The sequence below is a fragment of the Rattus norvegicus genome, chromosome 1 (genome assembly GCF_021556685.1).
Source record: "Rattus norvegicus strain SHRSP/BbbUtx chromosome 1, alternate assembly SHRSP_T2T, whole genome shotgun sequence".
Classification (NCBI taxonomy): Eukaryota; Metazoa; Chordata; class Mammalia; order Rodentia; family Muridae; genus Rattus; species Rattus norvegicus.
This window is the reverse complement of record NC_141534.1, coordinates 48,864,972-48,886,861: the sequence shown is the minus strand read 5'-3', so window position 1 is coordinate 48,886,861 and position 21,890 is coordinate 48,864,972. Positions and strand designations below refer to the sequence as shown.

General features: G+C 49.1%; 1 protein-coding gene across 6 annotated transcripts in view; it reads right to left on the bottom strand.

Moving 5' to 3' along the window:
• The window catches only part of Tmem181 (transmembrane protein 181), a 54,247-nt gene that overhangs the window by 20,597 nt on the left and 11,760 nt on the right, over positions 1-21,890 (bottom strand). For 4 of the 6 annotated variants that reach the window (NM_001444177.1, NM_001444178.1, NM_001130939.2 and 1 more), the window contains exons 2-4: positions 11,424-11,527; positions 2,901-2,956; positions 269-359 (exon numbers count right to left, since the gene is read on the bottom strand). In NM_001444177.1, coding sequence (NP_001431106.1) covers positions 269-359; positions 2,901-2,956; positions 11,424-11,527 — 251 coding nt within the window. Of the gene's footprint in view, positions 1-268; positions 360-2,900; positions 2,957-11,247; positions 11,528-21,890 lie in introns of all 6 variants that reach the window. The other 2 variants (XM_087584500.1, XM_087584501.1) reach the window with 1 other exon arrangement.

Below are 21,890 nucleotides of genomic sequence, written 5' to 3'. Positions count from 1 at the left end.
CCATGTCAGACTACCACATTACCAAGTATCCCTAGGGGTCAAAAGTGTGCCTTGGGGTGTCAGGACATCTCTCAGCTGTCCATACCCTACAGAGATGTACCCCGACTCACCCTAGGACAGCACAGAGGAACCTCCCATCTTTCCTTATGTAAGTCATGGCCATCTTTCCACACGTACCTGCCAGCATGTGCCCAGACCATGTAAAGCTTTTCCACCTCTTCAGAATGAGTTTATACTAAAACCAACAACAAGAAGCCACCCCAAATACCTTCTGAGGGCTCCAGTTCCACAACGCACGTCAGCCATAGCTGCTGGTTATATGTGGACAGTGGGTTTGAACGGATTTGAACTGGTTTTAGCTGAAGCAGAAGAAAAAAACCAAAGTGATCACATGACCTGTTCAAAGAATCACTGAATACCTCACCTTAACATATCAAACATTTTGCACACAGCTCCGCTCATGGGCCCTGACAGAGGTGGGTGGCTTTCTTTTGCAGAGCACAAGGAACTAGCTTCCTACAGAGGCCTGGCTGCGCTTCCTTCGTGCGGTGGTACAGGACAGCAGGGAACTGTCCATGTTCACAGTATCATGACTGGTTGCGGACGTCGCATCACTGTGGTGCTGTGACTGGGGGCGGACATCGCTGCCTAATGTTTGTTATTTCCAGCATTAGACAAGTCTCAACCTGCCTGCAGAGGGGACTGAGACGGTCATGTGACAATGGTCATCGATGGTGTCTGTCTCCTGTAGACATAACAGCGGTGTCCCATGGCAAAGGCTGTGGAGAAAGCTGGTGAAGGTGCCTACCTACACTTCCACAACCAGCACCATATGAAGGCCTCATCTGCAGAGGTGAAGGTCTCTCGTTTTCAGGCTGTCAGCGTCTCTACCAAACTTTCTGAGACCATACCTGACTGAAAGCCATTGGGGAGTGAAAAACTGTCAGAGGGGAGTGTTGTCTTTCTGAGGCAACATGTTTTCATAGAAACTCTGAGTTCCATGGGGTGATAGCTACTCTCACTGTCAGGGAAAGAGACCCTGAGAGGTAGGGTCTCACAACTGTCAAGAAACCTCATGGTGGTGCCTCTTCAAAATAGGCCCTCTGCCTCAAAGCTCAATACAATGACGAGTGCAAAGAGGCCTCGAAGGCTGACTACCCAGAGGTAGTTCCAAGGTGGCAGTGGCAGTTTTAGACCATACACAGTTTCTTTGCCCTTTTAGAAATCGTAAGGGAGCCAGGCAGTGTGGCAGAGGCAGGTGATATTTTATGAGTTCCAGACCAGTCTGATCTAGATATGAGGTTCCAGGCTAACCGAGGCTACAAAGGGGGACCTATGCCTCAAAACAAACGAGACTGTAAGAAGAGACCCTAATAGGTAGGCAGGTGGGAGACAGTGACATTGAAACCACACTGAGCATGGGCCCTGGGAAGACACAGGAGCATACCCAGCTAAAGCCTGGTTATAAATGATACACAGAGAGACCCTTGTTTTTGATAAAGGTGATGACAAATCAAGGTGCATTTAAATAGGGGCCAGCAGGCTTCATTTAAACTGACCTCATGCTGAGAATCCCAACCAACAATGAGAGCTGCTACTACTGGAACCAACCGGGAACAAGTCCTAACTTGGACAAACAGAGTGAAGAGACATAGAGTGCTTCCCTGCAAGCGTGGGCACCTGAGTTCCACTCTCTACCCCCACCGGCCTCCATTAAGCTGGGTGGTGCACAGTTGTAGTTCCTGCTCTGGGGAGGCAGAGGCAGGAAGGTTCCTCAGCTCACTGGCCGGCCAGCCTAGCAGGGAAGGCCAAATCCCAGTGAGAGGACTCTCAGCTCAAAAACAAACAAACAATAAAATAAAATAAAGAAACAAATAAAAAACCCAAAGACCAGCTGATTGCTTCTGAGAACCTCACCCTGGGGTTAGCCCATTGCCTCCACACACATGCACACACATGTACATATATACAAATTAAGCTTTTTAAACGGAAGGGTCAGATGCCCAAGTCATCATTGTTTAAACAGTGAGCGAAGCATGGTATCTGACAGGAGCTGTAAGGATGAGTTAAGGACGTTTGGAAGGGAGCTGTTTGGTAGTTGTGTCTGGGGGACACCAGTGTCCTTCCACCCCCACCCCACCCCAGACTCTGTGTTGTGGTTTGCCCTGGAGTTATCTGTATTTTGATGCTAATTCCACTGCCCCAAGGACAGCTGCCCAGCCACTTACTCAGGAATCAGGTGACTTCATCAAAACCTCTCCATTGAATTTGTAAAATACAGGTGAGGGGCAGGCACAGGACAGAAGGAGGCCTGTCATTGAAGGAGAAGGAAGAATGGGTGGGAGAGAAGTTTGAAGGAAGAGGAGGAGACTGGAAAGGAAAGGAGGAGAGGAGAGGGAGAAAGAGAAGCCATGGCAGGACAATGGAGGCTGAGGTTAAGATTCCGCTCTGTGTATTTAAAGGTTGTTATCAATGTTCTTAAGGGATGGATGGCACTGGGCTTTGTATGTTTAAGTGGGCAATTATATCTTATCAGTTGGGTCAAAGATTATTGTGTTGTGTGTTCTTTTATGTGACGGTTTGAGTGTAGGAAAGTGTGTGGTGGCAGGAGACACTGGGCTACCCCAGAGTTGGGATGTGTTTCCGCCAAGATAACTAGCAGATATCTTGGGGCACTGAGGTGTCAGACCAAGCGGGGTAAAAGATAACCTTACTTTTTAAAATTTTTTATATTTTTACAACAACAACAACAACACCGAGGACCCTAGACAAGGGAATTTCAGCTGACAGGACCCTGACTGTGAGACAAGAACTGGGCAGGCCCAGCAGTCAGGAGCCTCCCATGAGGGCTGAAGTGTATAGTGAACACCATCTGCTTCTTACAGCACAGTGCCTCTTACCTTTTTGCTATTATTCAGTGAAAAATTAGCAGCCGAAGTCTGGATCACTCTGGGTCCTGGAGCAACAGAGAGGAGAAGGGAGAGGGATGGAGAGGATAATTTACTGATTCTGTGATCAAATTAAATGCAAGGAAGACTTACACAGTCAACAGAGTGATCTCTTGTCCCTGGTCCTATTTTTAAAAGGAGATTTTATATAACCCAGCAAAACACCCAAACACAGTACACACTCTGCTGTGCGACACACTGGAAGGGCATTGAGGCAGGAGGACCAGCATACAGTGGTGGGATCTCCATAGACTCCCGCCCAGAGCTCTCATACGGTTCTTCTATTGTACATGGCCCCAGTGAAACATTACTAAGAAAAGACTAGTTAATGAACTCATCCAATTATTATCCCAGTCTTCTAGAAACACTAAACAGGGATGAAACATTGAGGCTTTTTTGAAATAAATGTTTCACTAAGTTCTTTCTCCCCAATTTTATTGTGATTAAAATACACACAGAGCCTACTATTTTGAGCATATTTTAGGATACAATTCAGCAGGATTCAGTAATCTGGGTTGTGCAGACACAGCCATCGATCCCTCTAGCTCTTCTTGTAAAACTCAGCACTATTAAGCTCCCCACTCTACCTCCCTCTGCCTGGCAGCCATCTCTGTGTACCTCAGCTAAGTGGTATCACACAGTATCATCTGTTTGTGACTGGTTTATTTAATTTAGTACAATGTCCTCATGACACACACAGTAATGTGCCTAAATTGCCTAATTTTTTCTCTTTACTTTTTTGTTTGTATATGTGCCATGGTGTGTACGTGGAGAGATCAGAGGACAACGCAAGGTAGTTGGTGCCCTCCTTTGGAGTTGGAGGCTTGGCAGCAAGTAGTGCACTGGCTTTACCCACTGAGTCATTGTTGTATAATGGTTTCCTGCAGGAAAGCTCTTTTAAATCAGTGGTTCTCAACTTGTCTGTGGGTTACAAACGACCCTTTCATAGGGGTCGCATACCAGATGTTTACAGTAGTAAAACTGCAGTTATGAAGTAGCAAGGAAAATAATTTTATGGTTGGGGATCACCACGACAAGAAGAACTGTGTATTAAAGAGTCGCAGTGTTAGAAAGGTTGAAAACCACTGCTTTAAACAGAAAGGTAAACAACTTGAAATAGCTTTGGGAAGTCCCTGAAACTGACCAGATTCACTAGGCCCCTCCCTGACAGATAAGCAAGAAAAGCTGAGAGCTCTTCTTAAAAGATGAGATCTCTACTCAAAGGAAGGAAGGCTGAGCTGCAAAAAAGAGACCAAGGAAGAGAGATGCTACAAAGATTTCTGACACGAGGCCAGCTGCCTGGAAGCAGCATAAACCCTAAGCAGCCTGGAAAAGATTTAGACCAGAATCGCCTGGGAAGGACACTCACTCTCCAACCTGTTGAGCCACCTGCAGGCTGTGCAGTGTGCTCCAAGTTTCTCAGCCATGAGCTGTCACCCATGCCAGGGCTGGCCTTGGTGATGCAGCCATTTTTGAGCCATTTCTGCCTTCATAACCCCTCACCTATACTCCTGTAATGAACCCCAGTTGGATCTGGTAGTATCCTTTGGTCTGTCATGGGGCCGCTATCTGGGATGAGGAGGTCTGGGGTAAGGAGATATACGTGTTGCCTCTCCCCAGTTAAAGTTTTGTTACACAACAGACGTTTCAACTGTAGCACATGTTACACTGCTCTTGTCCACCTTGTGCCAACGGATGAGTGAGTTCACCACCGTAACTACCGTGGGTAACACTCCTCTGAACACAAGGATACAAATACCTCGTCATAACCCTGCCTTTCTTTAGAAACCACAAGGAGAATGTGAATGTTAACCACATGAGACTATCTGTATGGAATATTTGTTCTACCTTTTCTCTTTAACTTGCCTGTCATCTTTAGTGAGAGAATAAGGCTCCTATAGACAAAATAAGGTCTGTGTCATGAGATTTGTGTATGTGTGCATGTGCACACACAGGTGTTATGGAGTGTGTGTGATGGACACATACAGGAGAGGTGCAAACACCCACGGACATGTGTGTGCAGAGACCAGAGAAGAGCATCAGGTGTCTTCCTCTCTCACCTCTGATATTGGTCTCTGAGGCAGGGTCTCTCCCTGAACCTGGAACTCATATTATTCGGGTAGGAGGGAAGCCAGCAAGTCCCCAGTGGTTGCTTTGTCGCCATCTCTCCCACCAGCAGGACTGGGGTTCCAGGGAGGTGCTGGGATCTGAACTCGGGCCCTCATGGTTTCTCGGCAAGTGCCCTTAACCTCTGAGCCATCTCTCCAGCCCCTCATGTAGTGATTTCAATCTATTCTGGCCATCTCTGCCTTTTAATCAGAGAGTTTAATCACTGTATATTTAGTTACTGACTAGGAGGGCTCATTCTGTTTCCTCTGTGCTTCTGTTTCCTGCACATTTGTTCCCCATCAGCCTCCCAGCTTTTGTGTTCCTCACTTGACACCCAAAGTCATATTCTGACAGGAGTTTCTAACAGCTTAATACGTCAATACGTAAACACTTTGTCTCCTCTTTCAACTACTTTGACATACACATACAGACACACATATATCTAGACATAGAGACAGACAGACAGACACACACACACAGCTTGCACATTATGGGGGAGAATCAAGCCCACGGCCTTGAACGTGCGAGGCAGTCAAGTATTCTTCCACTTATTTGTTATTTTATATCCAAAACTGTAAAATAATGTTAGCAATTGAGTCTCTCATGTAGGAACCAAAGTGTGGACGTGCAAACTTACAGGATAGCAGCTTTCACATTCTGCACTGTAAACATGCAAGCCTCTAAGTAATGGGAAAATGAAAGCGGGCTTTCACACTGATGTCAGAATGGCATGAGCTTTTACAATTACGACTGCTGCCTGTGCAGGACTAGCTGTGTTTGAACCTGTGGCTCTACCTGCAGCACAGGTATAGTGGCAGCTATTCCCTCAGCACAGGTATAGTGGCAGCTATTCCCTCAGCACAGGTATAGTGGCAGCTATTCCCTCAGCCCCTTGGCTTTAGTTTCCTGGGAACATCTTCCTTTTTCATCTAGAGACTGGGTCTCACTGCATAGTCCTGACTGACCTCAGACACCCAGCTCTAGGAATACAGCCGTGAACCAGCACACTCGACTTCCCCCTCCCGTTTGAAGCACAGTTTGCAGGCAGGATTCCTGGTTGAGAACTCTTTCGGTATTTTCAGTCCATCTTCTGCCCAGTGTGACTGAGATGAGACGCGTGCTGGCGACCTCATGAAGGACTGCCTGTCTTCCCAGCTCCAGCGGGATTCGGTGTGCTGTGTGCTGTGGTGTCTTGGTGTGAGACTCTATTTTAGACCACTGGAGCTCAGTAAACTTCCTGCACGTCCATTTCACCTTTCATCCAAATCGGGAGTTATTTCCCTGCCTGTCTCCTCCTGAGACTCACAGCCTGTGCACTGCTTACTTGGTGGTGGCCCGAAGGCCCTGGAGGCTGTTTAATATCTCCAATCATCTTTCGTTCTGCTCCCCAGACGTAAATGTGGTGGTCAGCCTATCCTCAGGTTTGCTATGCCTCCCTCGGCTCGTTCCAGTCCGACTCGCCCTCCCAGTGGACTCTCAGCTCAGCTATGGCACGTTTTAGCTCCAGAAGTTCCTGTTAGTTTCTCCTCCCTTCCTGGCGTCTCCTCATGCTCTCTGGCTCTTTCCACATCTCCCTCTTATTTGTTAAGACAGCCACCACAGCCTCTGTCTAGCAGACGGGTCACGTGGTTTCAGGGACAGAGTCTGATGTTTTCTTTTTCCCTTGGTGAGCCAGGCTTTATCATTTCTCAGTCAGATGGTCTTTGAGGATAATGCTGGGCAGGGCCTCCCTCTCCTCAGAGGCTTTAGTTTTGCCCGGCTGGCTGCTCCTACTGTAGACATCGATGCTGAAGAGCAGCTGACAGGTTTTCTCCGGGTTTTTTTTTTTTTTTTTTGGTTCTTTTTTTCGGAGCTGGGGATCGAACCCAGGGCCTTGCGCTTCCTAGGCAAGCGCTCTACCACTGAGCTAAATCCCCAACCCCCGGTTTTTTTTTTTTTTCCTCCTGTCTGTGTGTTCCTCTGGTGACTGCCTAATTGTCCCTGACTGTCCTGTTCCTTTTGAATCTCCAAATGTGTTCAGTTTTGTTCCCAAGAGGAAAAAGGAGATGGTCTAGCTCTTTAAACTGCCTGGTGGCCTCGGCTAGATAAGGTAGGGTTACAACTGTGACGCACCAACTCCGAGTGCATCAACAATGACCACCTTGCCTTGCCTCTGTGCTCAGAAGCAGCTACTGGAGGAGCAGAGCTCAGGTCCCAGTTGGGGAGACAGGACCTTCTTGTTCTCCTTGGCTTACAAACTACTATACGCAGGCCGATTCAGAGTATGAGCCAAAGATGTCTGCATCAGGAGCTGCATGAGTATAAGGGGCTAGACTTGCTAAAACCAGTCACCATTTAATGTCTACTTCCTACCCAGGAAGCTACAGACCTCCAACAGACCCCAGAGTCCCAAAATAACCCATCCTTCAGATTCTGCTGCTGTGATTGGCCTCGTGTGGAAGCATACTCCTTCTACTCTATCATCTTCCCAGAGTTCTTAGCTTCTGATTCTTACTGTTCTTGTAGTGGTCCTTCAGGGCTTTTTGCCTTACGTGATTTTAAAATTAATTTACAGCTGCATTTGTCTAAAACATATTATTCTCACCAGGTATGATGGCACATGCCTTGATCTCAGGATTCAGGAAGCAGAAGCAGGCGGATCTCTGTAACTTTAATTTTTCTAAGCCTTCTTTTAATGACGGTTCTTAAATGCTTTAACCTCCCTTCTAGTCCACCACCAGAGGGAGTGGAAAAGAAAGGGTACAGGGGAGTGGACCTGTTTAAAGAGGTTCTTTAGAGCAACTCCCAGCTGCGCTGTAGGAAGTCAGCAGTTCAGTTCACAGGTCAGCAGTGGCAACCAACACTCCCGAACACTTCACAGACACACCAGCAGCCAGTTCAGTAGTGTCAGGAGAGCAGCAGTGGTGGCACAGGACGGCAAAGCCTCAGCCGAATCAACATGAGTTAGCAGGAAGGATTCGAACCAGCAGAAAGGCCAGGAACAGTTCTCAGTGAAGTGAAGATCAGCAAAGTGGTGCACAGATAGCTTCAGAAGCAAGCCACTTGGTCACTGTCCACTGAGTCCTCTTTATACATCCTTCAAACGTCACATGTCCTTCACAGGTCTTGCCTTAGCACATGCATCTGTCTCAGCTGACATCGCTCTGCCAATCAGCCCAAGTCTGGAAGCAGCAAGAAACCGCAGCACACCACCAGAAGCTTTTTGGTGGTTTCTCTCTATGGAGGCCCGACAAAAGGAGCTCAACTACACAATGTAAGGCGGATCAATATATGCGTGTCATTAGTGAAGAGTCCTTCATCACATGTCCTTTCACGTCTTGCTTTAGTAGTACATCCTTTCACCTGTGTCTGCTTCAGGGAAACACTCCTTTACATGTTTGCCCCAGCAAAACATCATCCAACACAACTGATTTTCCAAAGAACCCTTAAGTTTCCACTTCAGATCTCTATGAAGTGGCCAGCCTGATCTACATAGCAAGTTTTAGGTTAGCCTGGTCTACACAGTGAGACTCTCTTTTTAAAGTAAATTAAAAAAAATCATTCTCAGCTTATGATGCCAATTCTCTGGGCTGCCTCCATGGCTGCCCCAGCCTGCCACCAACAATCCTCCATCCACCTCAGACTGTGCTGGCGTAGTGTATGTACTTTGAACTGCACAACTTCATGTTTCAGAGCACTTGGGAATCCTGCAAGGATGTCTCCATTTAGGAAGAGCTTTCCAAGCAGACCCCACAACTAGTGCACTCGGAACCAGCACAGAACTGGCACCAGAAGAACCCAGACTCTAATCTGACTAGTCATTCTGGGCCCCAATTTCTACATCTGCAGAACAAAGTAGTAACACAATGGTCCCTAATCTGTCCCCTGCTCTCAATGTATCATTGTCACATAAAGCAATTAAGAAGAGAATGCTAACAGCAGTCAATTTCTTGTGTTAATCTCAGTGGGGCACAGGGTGCAGATGGCAAGGTGTTTGGTTAAACATGGCTGTCACAAGTCGGTGAGGGACTAATGGGTAAATCTCTCTCACGCTTCAGTCAATCAACTGAATAAAGCTGACCGCTCTACCCAGGGAAAGTGGGCAAAGACCTGAACAGCTAAGGAGAATTTGGTCTCCCATCTTCAGTAGGAACCTTAGTCACCTGCCATGAGAATTAGACCTAGACTGAGCGCACACAATCAAGCCCTTGGGTCTCAAGCCCCTGGACCCTGACTGATTCACTGGATTTCCTGGCTCCCATTCGCTGACTAGAGACCTGCAGATGTCTTAACCTCCTAATCGTGTGAGCCAGTTCCTTTACTTTACATAGATATAAGGATATTACCACATATGATTATATAATATATGCTATACCTCATAATTATATTACATAGCTAGCAATGTATTCTATCTAGTATATATGTGCTATGTTATATATAGTATATATTATATAGAATATATTATATCTAGTAATATTGACACTTATTTATATTGTAATTCACTTACACTTTAATTATAATTATAAATATATTACATATTTTATTGTATACAGTAATGAGATATAATTATAATATAGTGGGTACACATGAGTGCATATATGTGTGTACATACATATACATGCACGTGTTCCCTGTTGTTTCTCGTCTCTAGAAGACGCATGTAACCTGTGCGCGAGAGAAAGTGCTGAACCCTGTGTCCCTGTTGGCCTTGGGGCCTTACCGTCCACCTTCATCTCAGAGAAAAGGCTGGATACAGTGGGGTGTTTGAGACACGGTGGCTTGAGGAAACAGAACCTGGCTAATGTCCCCCTGAGGTTTCACGCAATACTAGTGCCTCCCCTAAGATGCAGGTGAGACAATGATGAGTCTTGGTAACAGTTATAACTGCTGTGCTTAATCCCTTACTGACTTAACAGCCAGGAGGAGGCGTTGTCTGTAGTCACTATGGTGACAACTGTGTCCTTTTCCTTACCACAAGGCAGGAAGCATCTTAATCTCCCACCCTGGGTTTCTGAGACACAATACCCCCGGGACATAACTAAGCCTTAATGCAATTCACACTCGGTGTTACATGCATCCTCGCATCTGTACCATCACCCAGAAGAGCTAATGCAAACCACCCTCAATGAACAAGCTATCTTACTTCAAAAGAAAGGAAAAGAAATGGAGGAGAATATTCTCTTGCCAAAGCTGGCTCCTGCTGCCCATGGTGGGGACAGGACATGGACCGCAGCCCCTGACATCTTGGGGAAACCATTCAGTTTCTGTGCCTTTGTTTTATGGCTATAAAAAAGAAAGTTGGGGGGCTGGGGAAACAGCCAGTGGGCCAAGATCTTGAGGTGCAAGTATGGGGACTAGACCTGACATCCCCAGTACCCAAGTAAATGCTAGGCAGGTCCAGGGACTTTTCTATAATGCCAGGGCTCAGAAGGCAGAGATGGCATCCCCACAGCAAGGTGGCTGGCTGGCTGGACTAGCTGAGTCAGTGAGCTCTGGGTTCAAGTAAGAGATCCTGCCTTAATATAGAAGGTGAAGAATAACAGAGAAAGACAGGTGACACCAACACACAATCTGACATCAACAATCAACATCTGGACACATACACACACACAATCTGACATCAACATCTTGATACACCCAGATACAAATAGACATCAATATCTGGACACACACAGATACAAACACAGACATCTGACATTAAGACATGGACAGATGGGGACACACACACCCACACACACACACACAACAACAACAACAACAACAACAACAACAACAACAACAACAGGTTAGCCTTCCCAGAGGATGTCAGAGCTACAGATTGTTGGACAGTTTTTAATGCCCAGTGCTCTTCACATGGCCCTGGAGTTTGGAGTGTCACCAGCTCAATCTCCCTTCGTGCTGGTCCCATTCCCCTAGACCCTCACATGGCCTGTATCCACCATAGACAGTGGGTTCTGGATTCCCTAGGACACACAAAAGACTCCAGAAATGTTTCAGTGGGCTACAAAGCAAGTTCGAAGCCAGGTTGGCTTATTTAAAAAGGAGGAGGAGAAGAAGAAACAGAGGAGGAGAAATAATAATAAATTAACATCTTATTATTACTATTGTTATTATTAAGCAAATAAAAGGCAAGTAGCAGAAGTTGCCAGCCCCACCAAACTGACCTAGGGCCCTGGCTGCTGTGAACAGCAGGCTACATCACCCAGCTTACCTGCTACGCTTCCTGAGAAGACAAGGTGCAGGGCACGACCACCGTCTGCCCTTGGGCTCAGAGAGAAGGCACATCTCCCTCCATGCTGAGGTCTGGCTGAGAGGAAGGTGGCACAGCGGGGCTGGCTGCACCAAACCTGTGCTGTAAGTGGGAAGATGGTTAAAAGGCAGACTTACCCTCGATGCCAACGAAGACGGTCAGCCCAAAACAGATGAAGAAGACAACAAACACGAGGACAAAGTGGCGCTTGGAGAGCGTGTAGAGCCGCATGGGTGCCAGTCTGTGGAACAGAAGCCGGAGTGAGGACGGCCAGGCCCTACCCAGGCCAGCACTACTGCACTGGCAGCATGAGGCTGGCATCTCCCCAGCAGTGCTGGCCTCTGAGGCACACCAGCTCCCAAACCAGCTGACCACCCCTTACCAAGCAGTCAGTCCCACTGACCTTGGTCACCTCTGGAACGGATCATTCCTGTATGTCAGAGCCACTGCCACTCTGGCCTGCCTCCTGCAGGGACAGACTTACCCCATGTGGTTGGAGAACGAATACTGTGGTTCCCATGCCAAGGAGAAATGTCACCATGCCACAGAAGTGACATAACCTTTTACATAGTCTACTTGTAGCTGCCATAGGAGAGCCACAGCTCAGACCAACAAGAAGATTTGGCTTCCCTGTCAGAGAACTGCCCAGACTGAGAATACCAAGGACCAGAGGCTGCAGCCATTTCCATCTGGCCTCCCAAGCTCAGGCTCCCTCACAGCTTGAGATGCAGTTGAAGACCCCAGCCTGGTGAAGAGCAGCCCAGCATTCCCCAAACCATGTTTCTGATTCCCTCCACCAGGGGCCTACAAGCTTCTGTCATCTACAGGAATACAGACGCCATTCACAGGGCTGATCCTGGTCTACGCCTACTCATTCCCTCAGAACAGAGCAGGAGGCAGGCAAACACTGGAGAGATGGCTCAGCAGCCACGATCGTGTACTGCTCTATCTAGCAAAGGGCCTGAGTTCAGTTCCCAGAACCCACGTCAGGTGGCTCACAACAGCCTGGGACTCTAGCTCCAGGGTATCTGATGCCTTCTTGGCTTCAGTGGGCAAAATTACACATATACCCAAACCCCCGCTCCCCAAACATACATATGCATGAACATAACTTAAAAGTGAAGATAAATCTTTAAGACAAAAAAACTCCCCCTCAGCACTCCATGTAGCGTATTAGGAGGCAAACCAAGAAGCCTACAAACCTCAGCTTTGCAAACCACTGGGCTCTGTAGACGTAACGCTGTGGCCTGCAGATTGGCCAAGGTCTGAGCTGTGTTTGCACTCCAGTTAGCTTCACTCATAAAAAAGCAGCATTGAGAAAAGTGGCCAACCCCACTAGCATCCTAAAGAGGTGGCTGCCCTGAGGGAGGAGCTAGGCGCTCAAGTTCTGGCTGCTCCTGTGGGCCTGACACTCGACTCTAAAGCTGAAAGGAACAGGAAATCTGAATCAACCCAGAAAGAGGCGTGGCCTGGAAACCAGAGAAAGGTTGACTTGTGCTCATGGTACACACCCCTCCCTTCCACGTGTGCCCGAAACTCCGGATGGAAGGCAGGAAGTCAACCTTGGGGCTGGGCGGTCTCAGCACAAAGGTGAGGCTTGGGAGCCACCGCCACTCTGACGTGGCACTGCTAATATGCAGGCCCTGTGCAGCCCCAGCGAGCACTCAGGTGGCTGGTGAGAGACCAAGTGGAGCCTCCAAGGCTTCCCTGGGTCTGTGTTCCCCAAGAGGACCCATGGACCATCCTGTTGGCATGAAGAGATGTTGGTAAAGTGAGAATGTGCTGCCAGCTCAAATTTGGGCCCCGAGGGCCTCAGGCTATCAGCTGGAACTGGCCTCTGGGAAGGGACTAGACTCCTTTGTAAAACACAGCCCTCTCCAAAGGGAGTAAGACTTTATTCTGAGCTAAAGGTGAATGGCCAGGGACCAGGTTCTCGGATTCAACTGTTTTGATGATGACAGGTCCCATCATGGGCGTGGCTATGTCAACTTTTATCAGACAATAACATTTACCAAGTACCTCAGTGGGGACACTAGGCAGGCAGGTCACAGCGTGACTGGAAATCCCTGCTGCTGTCTCCAGGTGCCATGACGATATTCTCAGCTTGGGGATTGGTGGGACCTAATGAATGGTCTGTGTCTCAGTTTGGGTCAAGACTGCTGTGCTGAACACCATGGCCAAAGCGACTCGGGGAGGAAAGGGTTTATACTGTGGAAAGTGGCTCACACTTCCACATCACTGTTCATCACTGAAGAAACCCAGGACTGGAACTCACACAGGGCAGGAACCTGGAGGCAGGAGCTGATGCAGAGGCCATGGAGAGGTGCTGCTTACTGGCTTGCTCCCCATGGTCCAGTCAGCCTGCTCTCTTATAGAACCCAGGACCACCAGCCCATGGATGGCACCACTCACGAGGGGCTGGGCCCTCCTCCAATCACTGAATTAAGAGAACACCCTACAGCCGAATCTTATGGAGGCATTTTCTCAATTAAGGTTCCTTTCTCTGATGACTCTAGGCTGTGTCAAGTTGACATACGGCTAGCCAGAGCAGTCTATTACAGCATCGCAAAGGTCTCACCAGATAGTTAAGAGGAAGTCAGAATGGATGCAGAGGTAGGTGGTAAATGGCCAACTGGAGAATTAGAGCTCTGAGGTAATTCCGGCTCTCAATCGGCTGTGCTCCAACTTCCACAATCACTTTACAGACTCCCCAGCACAGATGTGGCTTTTCCAGGGCCTTGCCATTCACACACTGGGTTTAAGGATAGGGAAGCTGAAATCTGGGGCTGACAGGCCTGGCCCGCTTGTCACGGCTATGCTCTCTGTGTCCTCCCTGGAGGGAGGAGGTCCCAGGAAACAGGACCCAGTTAATGCCTGCCTGCAAAAGTCCTATGGCAGGAGAGCAAGTGTCCCTCTCGTCCCTTCTCTGTAACCCAGGTGTCTATTTCTTTATATGGTGTGTTTGAATATATTTTTTGTTTTAATGCTGTAAAGAAGGGAAGGTTTCTAGGCAACTGCATAAGACATTTCCATGTAGAAATCAAAATTTACACAAAGCTAAACAGACCGGGTGGCGGAATCAGTGCTAGCTAACACTATGTCACCCATGTTAATGGTGCCAGTTGAGGCAAATGTGCCAGGTCACATGAGACACACTGGGACCAGGGAAGGCTGGAGGGGCATCCAGAAACTGTGGCATTTTTGCCACTCTCCTACGGATTGAAAAAGGCTTTCAGAAATCTCAGAGCCATTGTGAACTATGACTGCTCTGTACTCAGAGTGACCTGGTCCTGTTCAGAGACCAAGCAACATGGAGCTCCTCAGGTGAAGGCTAAAAGCAGAGGCTAGGAGGAGAGAAGAGCATGGGAAGGGCAGACTTGAAACCTGGAAGTAAAAGTGCAGCATTTGGCCAGGCACCACGGGGCACGCCCTTAATCCCAGCATTCTGGAGGCAGAAGCAGAGGAGAGCATCTCTGTAGGTTTGAGGCCAGCCTGATCTATACAGCAAGTATGAGGATAGCCAGGGCAAGAGAGATCCCATCTCAACAAACAAGGGCAGCACTGACACCCTAAACTCAGTCACTCGGCAGATGAGCAGACATGAAGTGCTTAATGACACAGGTCAAATGTAAATAACATGTCCCCCTCAACCCCCAGGACAAGAGTCATTTGGCTCCTTGAAAGGCTAAGCACGCAGCAGTTTGGGGCTGGGGAAGTGGCTCAGTTGGCAGAGTGCTGACCATGGAAGCGTGAGGAGCCAAGTTCGATACCCAGCACTCACATAAAATAGCCCGGGACACCACTACATGCCTGTAAGCCTAGCAAGGAGGAAGCAGGAACATAGCTCTGGACTTGCTGGCTCTAGTACACGCATGTGCATGCACACACACGGGCATACATACATACTGTACACACACATGCACATACATACTGTACATACATACATGTGCCATGCACACACACGTGCACATATACACACACATGCACATATACACACACGCGAACACACACACAACACACACATACATACTGTACACACATGCACATGCATATTGTACACACACATGTGTGCATGCACACACACAGCATTTTCTCTTCCTAGGTGTTCCACTTAGGTGTTAGGCATACGGCCCAGTGCTTGTTACACAAGTGTGTGGGCCTGAGTTCAAATCCTCAGCGCCCATGGAGTGGTAGCGGCTGTTTAACCTGACACAGAGGGTACAGGCAGATAGATCCTCGGCAGTCAGCAAGACTGTCTCAATCAAACAAACAATAAAGTGGAGACAGACAGAGGACACCGATGTTAAGCTTGATCCTTCATATCTGTACACAAATACATTACACACATTTTTTTTAATTAAAAAGAAAAGCTTCCACTTAAACCCAAGTAGAAAATTTCCAGATTTAGCAATCAAGTCAGCCAAATCAGTGGACGACACAGGATAGCAAACTAACCCCTAAGCTTCAGAGATGCAGCCTCCTGGAGCCACCAGCACTGCGCTCAGCTGGGCACTGGGCGCTGGGCGCTGGGCTAGACAGGGTGGTCACACACACAACATGTCCCGCCCATCGCTGCCATGGCTCTCCCAGTTCCCAATCTATAGGGGTTGAGTTTAAAACTAGATTTTGACAGCCGGGAATCCTCATCCTATCCTTGATAAACTCTGAGTCTAAAACTTACTCACAGCCAAACGAGAGATGCCTCGGTGCCACGGCCGAGAGAAATGAGCCATCCTTTCAGAACAGCCATTCGGCCGCCAGAGACTGGCCTGGCGGCTGTATCCGAACTGCCCATCTCACCTCGCTGCTGAAATGTCAAGCTGGCCTGGACCAGCCAAGTCTTGGTGACATGGAAATGTCCTCCAGGGTCAGAAGAACCAAAGATCACTTCTGCAGCTGCTATGCACAGGGTGGGGTAAAAATGCATCTCTGCCCCCTCTCACCTCCACTCTGGGGCTGCCACGACCTTAAACCCCCAGCCCGATTCTGGAGGCCACAGCATGAGTCCTCTGCACACTGGTTGGCCGCCTCTTCTCTACTATCCTCCCCACCTCCAGGAACCACCCAAGGCTCCCTGCTCACACCTACCCAACTCTGACAAGGTGTCTCCCCAGGCACTTCTACTCAGGAGTCCTCCATTACCTCATGGCCAAGGGGCTCAGGGCCAAACTCACTGAGACAAATAAATAAGAACCTGTCCTCACTTGCTACTTCCTGCCTCTACCACTTATGTTGTACTTTTCATTGTGTTTGTTAACTTCCGGGAGGGGGGCAGGGTGTGCACATGCCCTAATGCTCCAAGACAACTTGCTATAGTCAGGTCTCTCCTTCCATCATGTAGGTCCTGGGAATTGAACTCATGGAGAGGTGAGGCCTAACTCCCAAGTCCTCTCCGTCCTCAGACTCCAGGCAAGATCGTGCTCACACTCCCCTGATCTGAACTCCTCCTCAGGCCATGCAAATCCTACCCCACGCTCACTCTCACCCTCTTATGACACACCTCAGCAGAACCCCATCTCTCATGGCTGCCCACACGGTAACCACTACATCAGGGGACTTAGGGCCTGAACACAAAATATCACCAGGCCTGCAGACACCAGGCTTTGCACGTCGTAGGTATTCACAACTCAGCTTCTTTGGTGTTTTGAGTGAGATGTCCCCCACAGACATTTGAGGACTCGGTTCCCAGTTGGTGGCACTGTTTGCAGGTTAGGAGGTGTGGTCTTGCTGGAGGAGGGATGTCACTAGGTGGGGTGGGGGGGCGGGGGAGTTGGGGGGAGGTGCTGTGCTGCCGTTGGGAGCTGTCTCTTTGCTTCCTACTTGTGGTTTAAGACATGAGCTCTAAGCTGGCTGTTCCTCTGATGCCCTGCTTCCCCACCTCTGTGGGACTGTCCACTTGCTTGACCCACTTGGCGATCCAGTAAGACAGAAACCTCAATGTGACTCGTTTGACCCAAATCTCCTGGTCCTCCCCGTCATCTGCTCTGCCATCAACCTTCTTCTCTTGAGGTCCCAGCCTTCTAGCTGCCTAAGCCCGAGTCATAGATGCCACAAACTGTGTGGGGTGGAGATGGAAAGACAGAGCCATCTCAAGTCACTGGAGTCTGGCCATAAGTCACTGACTTTTGAGGAACTGAGATCATGTTCCCACCATGCAAGTTAAGCCACCTTCCACAAGACAGTCTATTAAAGCTAAAAGCTTCCAATGAGTGAGTACACCTGTCCTCCCCCAACTCAAAATACTAAGGCGTACAGGTATGAGAGTCCCTCCCTATCTGCCAGCACCTTTCATGTTTTCAACATTTGACAATTATCAGGCTAGAGTCAGCCCCAGGTCCCTCTCCTGCCTTGGGTAAGACACCCCAACCACCATGAGAGGAAGTGCAGGCTACCTCTCAGGGCTAAGGGTTTTACTGGATGTGGCCAACTTGTCATTTCCCCCCCTGGACCCTCCCCAGCCCAGAGCTGCTGCAGCAAGCAGTACGTGTCTTCTACATGGAGATGTTCGATCACTTCAGGGTACCAAAGCTCTACCTCCTCTGACCCAGCCTATCTTTTCCTTCCTCTGGGTTCTGCTATTCTCTTCTCTGCTAAACAGTCAACCCAGGTCCTTTTTTAGTAGCATCTGTGGCTGGTTTTGTCTTCTACATCAAAGGCAGACAAAGCAGCCCCATGCCACTTTGGTCCAAAGGCTATCTGACCAACATCCACCACCGTCCTCGTCGGCTGTGCATGCTCAGCAGGTGCAGGTAGCATCCTGGCTTGGCCATCTGGAAAGTCCAGTCTCCTGGACGTTAGCCTGGTTGAGTGCCTCTGAGTCCCTGCCACCACCATTATGCCCACAAAGCACTTCTCTCTCCCACGCAATCCATAAAACAGTACTGCAGAGGGTGGGAGACAAGAGCTAATGACTGCCTGGACCTGTAAGTAAATGACAAGGAGGACTTAGCTGAGTGGAGAATGTGAGAGAACACTTCAGGGTGTGCCTGCCAACCATCACTGCCTTTAGCAGTGCCCCAACGACAGCCTAAACCATCACTGGCAAGGAACACAAAATATCACCAGGCCTGCACATGGTAGGCATTCCCAACTCAGCTACTGCAGTGGTTTGCGTGAGATGTCCCCCACAGACTCCGGGCATTTGAGGACTCGGTTCTCAGTTGGGCGCTGTTTGGGCAGGTTAGGGGGTGTGGTCTTGCTGGAGAAAGGATGTCACTGGGGGTGGGGCCGGGAGTGCTTTGAGGTTTCAAAGCCACATGCCATTGTGAGCTGTCTCTTTGCTTCCTACTTGCAGTTTAAGACATGAGCTCTCAGTCTCTTTGTTTTCCGTGTGTGAAGTCTGCCTGGGCACATTCCCTCCCAAAACCTGTCTTTTCTGTGTAAGCTACAGGCTAGTGGAGAAGACTGACGTCACAAGGCTGAGTGGCTCAGCTGGTGAGGAGCCTGCCCTACAGGCACTGAGTTAGGTAAACCCATGCACAGCACGACATACACCTGTAATCCCAGCATCGAGGAGGCAAAGGCAGGTAAAGTTTTGGAGCTCACTGGCAGCCACTCTAGACAGATCTGTGAGCTGCAGATTCAGCGAGAGACCATCTCAAAAAGCAACGTGGGGGATGCCGGAGGAAGACACTTCCAGAAGAGGCGCTAACTTGTAGCACGCCACAGTATGACAGGCAGGTTTACTACTCGGTCAAATTATACCCAGATTCCCCACTTCAGTGGAAAAAGGATTTTAATTCTACCATCCCATTTCACATTCCAGTTAAGAGTCAATTTTTTTCACAATTGGCGTAAGAACAATCTCTTCTTTGGTTCAGGGCGCTGGCTTTGTGCCCAGAAGCCTGGGTCTCCACTTTCTACCACAAAAGTGACATTTTCTCTTCCATAGGACGGTGATGAGCTGAGTCCTTAGAAGGCTGTGGTTACAGGCCGTGAATCTACACGTGTTTAGAGAATGTAGTGAGGAAGCAGCTGAAGCCGGATCCTGTTATCACTTGTGCAGTCTATGCCTGGAAGGGGGACATTCTTTTCTAATAATTTATTTATAGTTTCCCCCTCATTATGTAGCCTTGGCTGGCCTGGAGTTTGCTCTGTACAACTCCCTGGCCTCAAACTCACAGAGACCCACCCACCTGCCTCTGCATTTTCCACCATACCCAGCAACTTGTTTCATGTTTCAAGCAGGATTTTAATCTGTTGCCCAGGCTAGTCTCAAACACCTGTGTTCAGGAGCACCTCTTGTCTTAGCCTCCACAGATACGACCAAGAACTTCAGATATACCCCCACCATGCCCAGCTTTTCTCCTAATTTTTGAAAAAAATAAAAAAACCAGAACAGGACAGCATCGTATCTCTGAAGATCCAAAAAGCCTCTGCGCCTTTAGCCCCAGCCACTGAGAGGGAAAAGCTGGCATTTCCTGTGTACCCACTTGACATCAGACTAGCTTCCTGGGGAACTAACACTGGGCCCAGGCATGAACAGGCCACTTAGTATAAGAGGAAATGGAGGGCAGGCTTCAGGTCAGCAGGAGATAGAGGTAGGATGTGAACCTACAGTGTACACCCATCATGTGAAAGGCTAGCTTTGGGAAGGGGGCCCACCATCCTCCCTCATGTTCTCTACAGTCACCTTTAAATGATCCACATTTGACAGGAAACTTCTGTAGGGGGCAGGGGGGACCTGAAGGTTGAATTCCACCAGCTAAGTTGAACAGACTAGAAACCATTAGGCAGACTCCAACTGAGGCATTACGTGGCCACTCAAGGCCTAACAACCGTACCACATTTTAACAGAGGGAGACCTAGGCTCAGTAAGGAAGCAGGAGATCAAGTGTGTTCCTCCTGGGCCGTAAGCCCAGTGGCTCACACCCAGATGCATGCTGGTTAGGTCATCAAACATCCTCCCAAGCCAAACAGGAGGAGGGAGCAGGTTGGACATGGGTCAGTCCACCTACATGTGATTAGTGGGCCAGGTTGTACGGTCCCAGAACCCAGGGTAAATTGGGGTGAATTCGGAAGCCATGAAGCCTTATTACCCAGTCCTTGACTGAGCGCACAGCAGCAGGCTGCAGACTGCTGTCTAGTGTGTGGGCTCTGGAGTCTGGCCATGGTAGCTGCCACCTCAGTGAGACTTGAGTTATCCAGACACTCACTGACCCCTATGCACCCGTTTCCTTTTCCTCATTTGTAGCTTGGAGGAGGAGAGAAACCCCTTTATAGGAGGTTATCAGTGAGAAGCCCAGAAGACTATAGGTGTAAAGGAACATGGCTAGGGACCATAGGGACAGCTCAGTTGTTAAGTGAGCTCATGACTCTTCCAGAGGACCCCAGTTTGGTTCCCAGCACCTGCTCACGAAGCTCATAACCTGTAACTCCAGCTCTGGTGAGCCCACACCCTCTTCTGGCCTTTTCCGGCACCAGCACACACATGGCATATTCTCACACATAAAAATAAAAAGGAGATACAACAATCTCTACCAACCCAGCTAACATTTAGGAAGTTTTCTTTCATTTTTAGACATCATTTTGATTCAGAAGAAAATTATCCTAAGAGATACACACTACTACACTTACCTAACTCTTGTCTAACAGAGCCCAAGGCCTGCCTCCCAGACAGCAATCACCCAGGACTGCCACACTGTAGGTGACAAATCCTTACAAAGCTGCAGTCTGCAATCTCTCCCAGTAACCTTTCCCTAGTAATGGCTTTCCCAGGTTTAGTTCATAATCTTGTAACCCAGACTCCTGGGTTGCAGATCTGGTCAGAGCCCAACTCTCTCACATCCTCTCTAAGGACGGAGACTTTGGACTGGCAAGGAGATCCAGGCCTATGAGTACACCCTGAAGCATGCAGCTGCTATTTTGCCTCAGAGCCCTAAGTCCTTTCCCAAGAGGTGAGGACCAACTGTAAGTGCCAGTCCCTGTAGTTGTGCACAGAGGCCTAAGGCTACCTCACCTCCAGCTGGCTTCTAATCCACCTGAGTCGGGTCCATCACCGGCTGAAGTGAGCACAGTCAAACTTCTAGGCAAGTATGAGGAAAGACGATTTTCCGCCGTGGACTCTTGCATTGAGGAAACGCTTCCCAAGTTACCCTGCTGCCTCCAGAACCCTCCGAATGAGCTTTGGAATTGCATCCCGTCGCCTGAGGCCACCTACCAACCTCTAAGCCGGCCGCCCCAACTCCGGGGACTCCCTCACCGCTATCTCAGTGCACACCCGGGCGACAGCTGCGTCAACAGCAGCTTTAGGGATGGCGTCCCTCGGGTGTGAGTTTGCCTCGTTAAAACCTCGGCACTTTACAGAAACCATTCGTGTCCCAAGTCAGCACATTGTAAAACTCGTATAAAACTCAGCACCCGAGAGATCTAACGAGGCTGTGCCAGCTCCGGCGTGCCCACGTCACCAAACGCCACTAAGAAGCGCGTCGGGGGGGCAGCTGGGGACTCCGATCGCGTCTGGTGAGGGGTGGTCCAGCTCCAGCGGGTACGAGAGGCCAGGCGTCCCTACTGACTCCGGACTTGAAGCAATCTCGGACCAGCCATCTCCGCAGTTCCCCTCTGAAACCCTCGCGCGCCCGGAGCTTCGCGGCGCGCATGAGCCA